General features: G+C 61.2%; 1 protein-coding gene across 1 annotated transcript in view; it reads right to left on the bottom strand.

Annotated features, from left to right (window-relative positions):
- HHIPL1 (HHIP like 1) overlaps positions 1 to 7,857 on the bottom strand; it is a 26,115-nt gene extending 18,258 nt beyond the window's left edge. The window contains exons 1-2 of the mRNA XM_039884357.1: positions 7,558 to 7,857; positions 651 to 1,297 (exon numbers count right to left, since the gene is read on the bottom strand). Of these exons, the coding sequence (XP_039740291.1) occupies positions 651 to 1,297; positions 7,558 to 7,857 (947 nt within the window). The remainder of the gene's footprint in view (positions 1 to 650; positions 1,298 to 7,557) is intronic.
- Between the last annotated feature and the right edge of the window lie 1,201 nt (positions 7,858 to 9,058).

Raw genomic sequence — 9,058 nt, 5'->3', positions numbered from 1 at the left:
CATAGCATCTTGGCAATATCTACATCTCCTTCCTGGATCCAACTTCCCCTGCCCAGGCCCAGCACGGTTCCAGCTTCCACTGAGTGGCCCCAGGTCTGAGGCTCCAGTAACCCCACCTTCTCACTTTGTCCCCCAGCCCCAGTGCTGGAGGCAGCTTCCTTCCGTTGTTAACCTCAGGGATGGCTCACTTCTTCCCCAGGCTGCTCTGTCATCATTTGCGACACTGTAGTAACTAATTCCCATGTCAAATTCTGCTTACTAAATGACCTGGCACAGGGTTTATTTTCCTGCCAGACCAGGGTTCCAGCTCTGATGCTTCCAGGCGGTGTGACCTAGCAGATCACGTCACCTCTCTAAGCTTCCACTTCTCATCTGTAAAATGGGGTAACACTAACCTCATTGGGCTTTATGAGAACCAAATGAAACGGACCATCTAGAGTGCCTGATCCCCGTGTTTGGACTTGAGCCTGTGACATCTGTTTGGCAACTGTCCCTCCCAAGACCCCAGGACATGGGGTTTACCACCCCAACCCCCGGGGTGATATTCAAAACATTCGGCCACCTGTGCGGCACACAGCGTGAGCCGGCGCGGTCACACCGCAGCGTTCCGGCCCTGCCCCCGCCCGGCCTGGCTCCCCCGGGAAGGCCACCTCTCAGAGTCGTGGTCCACGGTGTTCACGTCGTCCTCCGAGACCCTGAACTCGCTGATGCGGATCCACTCGGCGAAGTCGACCCCCACCGAGTAGTAGACGTAGAGCTTGCCGTTGTGCCGGAAGCGGGGGTGGAAGGCGATGCCCAGGAAGCCCCGCTCGTCGCCCTCCCACGGCGACGTGAGCACCGCCCGGCTGATGTTCAGGAAGGGCGTCTCCAGGCGCGAGCGGTCGGGCAGGTAGGCCCACACCAGCCCCACCTGCTCGGCCACGAAGAAGCGGTGCGTGCCGTCGCGGGCGTGGACCATGGCCACGGGGTTGCGCAGCCCGTTGGCCACCTCCTCCAGGCACAGCTGCAGGCAGCCCTTGGCATCGGCCACCACGCGGCCCAGGTTCGAGTTGAGGTGCTCGTTGACCAGCAGGCGCGGGAAGCAGTAGTCCGCGTCGTTCAGGGAGAGGTAGCGGCAGAACCGGACCCGGTTGCCCTCCAGCGCCCGGAGCTCACGGTCGGGCGAGAGATGGCGGAACAGGCCGCGGCACGTCTGCCACATGTCCAGGCAGTAGTCCTCGCAGAGCCCGGGCACGGACCGCAGCGGCGTGGACGGGTCCTCGGCGTCGTAGAGGTGGGCGGCATAGGGCGAGCATTCCTGCAGAGACAGGGACGGCTCAGGGACGCCTTGTGGTGGCACTCACTCTCTGTGTGGCTTTGGGCTGGTCACCATACGTCCTGGAGCCTCGGGCTGCTGATGTGTGAAAGGGGGACAACCCCATGGGTCTGTTACCGGGACTAGTCTCCGCGGGGGCAGCAGCCACTCGCCCTCTCTTTTTCTCTTGCCTTGATGCTTCTGTCAGAGCAGCCACCACGACTGTTACCGTTAGCAACCCTAACAGCACCAGCAGCCACTGTCGAGCACCTACTGTGTGCAGGGAGGGGGCTGAGGCCCTTTTATATACTTTCTCTTTTATATATGATGCCTCCGCCCTTTATCCGCACTCTGTGTAGCTCCCGCTCCGGGGCCACCTCCTCAGAGAGGTCTTCCCTGACCACTCTCCACCACCCGTATTTCCTCCTGGCCTCTGACTCAGCTTAAAAAACATACAAAACCCCCATAACATTCCCTGATACTATAATAAAAATGAATGCGTTTACACGTTTATCGTCTGTCTTCCTGGGAGCATAAATTCCACGAGGGCGCGAGCGCTGGCTGTCTTGCCCACTGCCCTACCCCAGCTCCCAAGAGGAGGACCAGTATGTAGTAAGCTCACTGTGAGTGCTCAGGGAAACTGCTGAATGCTAACTCCCCCTGCCCAGCCCTTAACGGTGCATAAGTGCTCCTACTCCGTTATTCACTTAATCCTCACAAGAGCCCATGAGGGGGACTGTGCTACAGATGGGGGAGATGGAGGCAGCCCCTCCCCCATTCGGCACCATTCATCAGCGTGGAGGAGTCTGGGCTGGGTCTCGGTGAGCCCGTTCTCCCCAGCACCCCAGAGGCTGGTACCTGTACCTGTATGTGTTTGAGTTGATAACGCCCATGCCTACACAACCCCCTGACCTCTGGACCCCCCCTTCTTCATCCCTCAGGCACCTGGGTGCAGCCCCTCCCGGGCAGGGCCCTGGGGCCGGCCTCCGCTCCAGCAGCCAGCAGAGCAGTTTTCCTATGAGATACAGGAATCAGACCCCCAGGGGCACCCCTTCAGACACCCCTGGCCTCACTGGCCCCTTTTCCAGTTCTACTGGGTGCTAATTTCACCGGCAAAGCCCAACAGCTGTGGTGTACCCCTTGCCTTCCACCAAGGGCTTCCCCACTGATGAGACACTATAGACCCCATTCAGTGCCCGGCTGGGCACGATTTGGAATGTGGGAGAGTTCAGGCCTCAGGAGCAAAACTTCGACCCCTGGGAGGACAGCGCTGATGGCTGAACCGTTCCAACTTCCTCCCTCTCATGGACAGTCCTGATTTGCAGCTCATACAGTTTCTTGGAACCATGGTCCTGCTGGTTCAAGCATCAGTCACGTTCAGCAGCAGACAGCTGGAAACTGCTTCTTCCCTCTGCCCCCATCACTCCTGCTTTCGGGGTCCACTCACCCTACTAAGGAAATAGCCTGCAAGCTCTACCCCAGGTTCTGCTTTTGGGAACCCAGGCAGTGGCAACAAACCTGACCAAGCCTTGCCCAGCTTCCAGCCTCCGGCGCCCACCCGCTAAGAGCGGAGAGCCCACCTCACCGCCCACCCCCCAGAGGTGGCCAGGCACTCGCTGATCCCTGGTCCACCCTGCCCACAGCTTCCCCATAGCTCCGCCATCAGCTCCCATCCCCACTGCCCCTGCCTGCTGCCCACCTTCCACTTCCGGACACAGTCACCTCTGAGCTTCAGCTCCTTTGCAGGCATGCCCTTCCCTCGCAGGCAGAATCCTACTCAGCCTTAAGTAGTGACCATGGCCATGGGAGACAAGTAATAGCAGTGATGGCTCCTGGGTATCTGGAGACTGTGGGCCAGGGCCAGGCCGGGTGCGCCACTGAATCTGAATTTCCTCCTTGAGGCAAGGAGGAAATTTCTGTTCCCACTGGACAGATAGGGACACAGAGACTTTGAGGAGGAAGCTACTGACCAAGGTCCCATGCCAGAGTGGACAGGCTGGCGTTGGCAGGTGGGAGGAGGGGAGTGGTATTTCCAAGCTCCATGGGCTGGGTCTAACTGCGCACACTCACACCATGGCACCTTCCTTACACCCCACCTGCCCAGAGCAGAGGCCTCCGCTCCCCAGGCTCCATAAGGACCTCCCTCAGTTAGAGCCCCCGACAAGAGCAAGTGTAATTATTAGTCTGTGTCTGACACCGCCCCCGCACCAGGCAAGGGCCCGCTCTGACTCGGCTACCGGCCCCCTGAGGCGTCGAGGGCTGCTCCTCCTGCGGCGGGGGAGGCGCTGACAGCCGCACAGTTCTCCTCACAGACAGGACCAGGCCGGGTTCCAGCAGGAGGCCTCCAGGGGCGGCGGTGGCAGGCTGCCCTCTTGGCTGTGTTCTCAGGCTCCAGGCCAGGGGCCGCTCCCTCCCGTTACACGATTGTGGCTTTTGGTCACACCATAGCCTATCTTCCTGCCCCCGGCCCCCACCGCTACTGTGGAGCTGAGGGCCACTTAGTGATCTATGCTTAGAGGTCCAGTCGGTCACTGTCCCAGGCCCAGGGGGATACCACACTTCACATGCTTCACTCTGCCGATGAGCAGGCCAGACGGGCCGCTGCAGTGGCATTTCTCCAACCATGTCCCCAGAGCCTCCTGTGAGTCTGGCCAGTGGGAGGACCAGGGAGGGTCTGTGTGCACACGTGCTTCAGTTAATCTTCTGAGGTAGGGTCGTTGTGACTTCTATTGGATAGCTGAAGAAGTAACACTTAAAAGAAGGTCACATGTCAAGAAGTGACCAAGGCAGGGCTCAGACCCAGACCTCATGACATCCAGACCAGGGCTCTTCCAGACAGGTTAGCAACCTCTCATTCGGCAAGTATTTACTGGGCCCCGACTGTGTGCCAGACACCATCCTTGGCTCAGAGACACAGTGGGGAGCAGAACAGACTTCTAGAAACCAATCTGAGCACCCTCCACTCATCGAAGCTCAGCCCGGAACTAGACAGGGAGCAAGGAGCGTCCCTAGGGCGCCAGGCAGGAAGCACAGCATCCATGTATCAAAGCGCCGGGTCCGGCAGGCTCTAGCTCGTGACCTATGTACTCTGAGTTACACACAGTACGAACCTGGTGCCAGACCTGGGTAGTCCAGAAGCAGAAAATGACAAGAGGGTGCAGGGACTGCTGCTGACAAGGACACTCGGAGGCTAGCGTCAAAGTGGCCAGCGGGGGCAGGCGGCAGAAAACCCCTGGAAAACTGACCCATTGCCGTACTGCTCAGCTGCCGGGGCCATTCCGTGCAGTGGCCTGCCCATTTTCACTGCGTAGTGGGCGACACGCATGTCTCTGGCCCTGAGTCTTGGAGGCATCTATGTCCACCGCCTCTCCTTTAGGAAGACCGAGTATTTGTGCACAGCGTTCTCGAAGGGGATGTTCCCTCCTCGCCCACCACTTCTGCATCTGGAAAACCCCTATTCATGACTCAATGCCCAGCTTGAAAGTCTCTCACCCCTCCCCCCATTCCCGGCGGCCCTGACCCCTGCCTGGCCCTTGTGGATGCTCCTACAGCCCTCCGTTCACATTTCAGACACGGCGCTCACCGAACTGTAATTCTGTAGCTAGTGGGGTGAGCTTTCCGATCCTGCTGTCACATTAGTATTGCCAGAGGTGGCACCGTGGGTCTTCATAGCTAGGACTTAATTATCTCTGTGCATATCTGTCCACTCCCACAGACTATGGGACCCTCCCGGGCATGGACCCCAGGACAGAGCACACAGTGGGGCTTTACGAAGGCAGGCAATACGGCAAAGTGACTCAGAGAAGGGCTTTGGAGTTAAAGAGCACTGGAGACTGAGTCTACCATTCCCTCTGTGACCTTGGGCAAGTTCCTTAACTTCTCTGTGCCTATGTCCTCATCTGTAAAGGGGAGAAGAATTCCGTCCTCAGAGTTGTTGAGAGGAATAAATTGAGATGATGCATGTGGTTCAGTAGATGCTCAAACAATATAGACTATCGAGATGCAACTCAGTGCTCCCTCCACCGGGAAGCCTTCCCTGACTTCTCCAGAGAAACTGTGGCCTTTCCAAGAAAGCCTCAAGAAAGGGCATGAAGGGGCCAGGAGGGACAACTGCCCTCTAGCTCAGGAGCCATCCTGGGCATTTGGAGGAGTTGTGGGTACCAGATAGGGGCAGGCTCTGGAAGGGGCTGTGGGGATAGGCATGTTTCCGTGGTCTCTCTCCTGTCTGCAGTCCATCTCCCCAAGGCAGATGTGAATGCCTGAATGCCTGCCGTCATCGACTAAAGCTTGTAAACAGGCACCTCAGCAAGCTCCCCGGTGGTGGGAATCAGGAGGTGGTGGGAATCGGGAAGCGCTGAACCCAGCCGCAGCCTTGGCTCACAGGGTGTACCGGCCTCCACCAGTGCTGCCCCAGCCTCCCACAAGGCCTCACCGAGGAAACCCCGATCCGGCCTCACTGCCCTCTCCAAGCTCATTCCAGACATGAAGTCACTCCCAGAAATGCCTGGGGTGAGATGCTAGTGGCCATTCCACCGCTGGTTGCACAAGGCCAGGCCACGCTGCGGAGGTCCCCAAGGAAGGAGGGTGCCTCCCGCCAAGGGAGTTAGCAGGGCTGACCCCTTCCTTCCTCCTCCTCGGACCTATCCACCATATTTGCTCTGCTGAGCCTGCCACAAAGTAAGTGCTCCATCGACAAATGTGGAGCGAATGCACAAACTCTGCTATGTGACCGGGGTGAGAAGGCCACGGGACCTGGTCTCAAAGGGCCCCCAGGCAGGCGAGGGAGGCAGATGCTTGACCGGCTCCTCTGAGATGGACCGTGGGGGCTCAGCAGTGTCCACCAAAGGCAATTGCGCCCCCCTCGTTTGCATTCTGGAGCTCCCCGGGGACCCCATTGGCTCCCAGACCCTCTTATTTCCCACCCAGATGGTCCATTCCCATTAGCAATGAGTGTGGTCCAAGTGCCCAGAACGGCCGCCACCATGGCCACCGCTGGGCTGTGTGACCCCCGAGCAAGTCCCTGCCTCTCTAGGCCTTTGCTGAATGGGCCTCTGGACCTGGCTCGTCCCCAACCCGGGCTGCACAGCCAGTGGGGGGCCAAGGAGGCATCAGAGAAATCCAGGTGGAACTGTCCACTGGGCCCCTCATGTGTGTCATGTAGTCTGCGTGGCAACCCTGGGGAGGGGTGCTGGCTAAGATTGCCCCTGTTTTAAAGATGATGCAACTGTAGTGCTGTGGTGACCTCCCAGGGTCACTTGGCCAGGAGGTGGCAGAGCCAGGATCAAATTCCAGTATATCTGACCCCAAACTTGCCCTCCCGCCCCTCCTCACAGCACCTGCCCCTGCCGGCTGAAGGCCGGGACACTGCGCTGGCCCAGCAGGACCCCTCCAGCCCCACGTCCTCTCACTGCCCAGGTGCTGGGCCAAGGCCAGCCTTAGGGCTTAACAGTCTTGACCCCATTACCCGCCCGGTTCCAGTCAGGCCCTCCGTATAGACCCACTCGGTTGGAAAAGGAACAGCTAAAGCACCAGCTGGTGTCAGCAGACGCCGGGGCTCTGTCCTCAGAGGGGAGGGGAGGGGAGAGGTTTTACCAAAAAGATGTCACTCGGGTGGTCTTGAAGGATGAGAGACCCTCTGCCGCGTGGGGGCGCCATCCCAGGGAGAGGCCGCGGTCCGAACGGAGGTGGGGCCTGAAGCGCCCGGGGTTTCCCAGGCCTGGGGCTCACCCAGGGTCTGAGGGCACCCTCGGGGCGGCGGAAGGCCCCCCCACTGGGAGCAGCGCCCTCACCACGCCACTCAGCAAACCCAAGGCCAGCGCGTTGACCAAGCCCTCTGCAGGCCCTTTGGCTCCCGCCTCGCCGGGGACAGCGCGGGGGAGCGCTAAGCGGGACCGAGGCTTCCCACCCTGGTACCCCGGCCAGGTCCAGGCCACTGGGGGGCTGACTCCGGGAAGTCAGGGAACGGAGGAGTCCCCAAACGCTGAGAGAGTGAAGACGTCATCCGTCCGTCCCTCTTGCTTCAGGAGGGGAAACTGAGGCCCAGAGAAGGCTCAAGTTCAAGCCAGCGAATAGCAAAGCCCTGGCCGTCTCAGGATGTCTATCTCCTCGCCCCGGGCCCAGTCACTCCCGCGGGGGCCTCGGGGGTCCAAGGCTCGCGGCCCACCGTGACCCTCGCCCAGTGGGGCTGCCACCGCCGCCTCCCACCAGCGACCCAGGCCCAGGCGCGCGCCGTCCAGCCGCCCGCCGCCCGCGCGCCCGCTCACCTGGCACAGCAGGTCGAGCGCGTAGCCGGCGCACACGGCCCACACGCCGGCGTCCACGCGCGCCGCCAGGGCCGCGAAGCGCTGGGCCAGCGCCTCGTCCTGCCCCGGCGAGCAGCAGCCGAAGGCCGAGTACTGCGCGCAGAAGCGCAGCGGCCGTGGCGGCCGGAAGGGCGGCCTGAAGTCCAGGCACTGCGGGTGCGCCGCCGCCCCGAGGGCCCGCAGAGCCAGCAGCGCCAGCAGCGCTCCCGCCCCGGCCCCGGCCCCGGCCCCGGCCCCGGCCCCGACCCGCCGGCCCGCCATGCCGCCGCCTCGCCGCCCCGCTCCGCCCCGCCCGCCCCCGGGGAGCCGCCGGCCGCGCCCCGAGCGCCCGCCTCCCGCCTCGCCTGCACCCTCCGAGGCGCTCGGAGCGCGGGGAAGGGGCGGGCCACCCCGCAGGACCTCGAGTTTGGGGACCTGACCTGCAAGGAGGTCACCTCTGGCGGGACCGAAGGAAGAGAGTCGCGGCGCAGAACTGGGAACACCGCACGGCTTCTGTTCCCGCTGCTCCGGCAGCCCCTGCCTCCTGGACCAGGAGCCTTTCCAACAACGACGGCAGTGGCCTGGCCTCCCGAGGCCCCTGGTGCGAGCTGTGTTTCCCTTCGTGCCTGGGACGCAGCTTCCTCCCTCGGGCGCTGTTTAGCCCCGGAGCCCCCGGGAGGGAGGCCTGGACTCCTGGTAGCCGGTCTTATCCCTGAACGGGCCAGGGGGGATGCAATGGAGCCAGTGGCTGGGAATTCTCAGGAATCACTTAAAACACGAGGGTGCAGCAGTAGAAAAGGCACGTGTTGTTGCCCCAGGGATCACAAGTAGAAGTGAAACCTTGGCCTGGGGGTGGGGAGGCCAGCAGAGGACACCCTTGGCCCCCACCCCAGGCTGCTTCCCTTTCTTCCCTCCTGAGCCAGCAGATTTATCTACGTGGGGTGGGGGGGACTGCTGGGCCTGCCCCCTCCCAGTACTGCGGACCTCCTGGGTGGGCTGCCAGCTCTCTGCCCTGCAGCCCCTGGCCCAGATGCCGCCCTATACCGCCCTCCCCCGAGTATGAATCCCGTTATATAGACGAGAGAACACGGATGGAAAGTCAGGGCCTTGCCCAGCTCCACGCAAGCGCCGCTCTGACAGGTAAGGAGCTGGGAAGGCATCACGCCTGTCCTGCCAATCAAAAAAGAGCTGAACAAACTGAAAATCAGTGCCTTTTCTTAGAGCAGTTAGAGAACTGAGTTCCAAGGGTCCATCGCCACCCCAAAACCTGGAGAGACCAGCACCAACAGAGGCAGAAATTTCTGGAGCCATAAACTGGTGTTATGGCTAAAACCTGGATTTGGATGAGTTGCGGAGAGCCAAGTGTGCACTAGTGTGAGACTGAGAAATGGGGGCGGGGGGTGCCGGTGTTCACAGTCTAAAAGAGGGGGGCATAATTTGTAATTTTTACCTCCAGGAACCCCTCTTGCAGGGAGGGAGAGGA

Source organism: Pteropus medius, unplaced genomic scaffold (assembly GCF_902729225.1).
Source record: "Pteropus medius unplaced genomic scaffold, Ma_sr-lr_union100, whole genome shotgun sequence".
NCBI lineage: Eukaryota > Metazoa > Chordata > Mammalia > Chiroptera > Pteropodidae > Pteropus > Pteropus medius.
The sequence above is the reverse complement of the archived record's forward strand: the minus strand, read 5'-3'. Positions and strand labels throughout refer to the sequence as shown.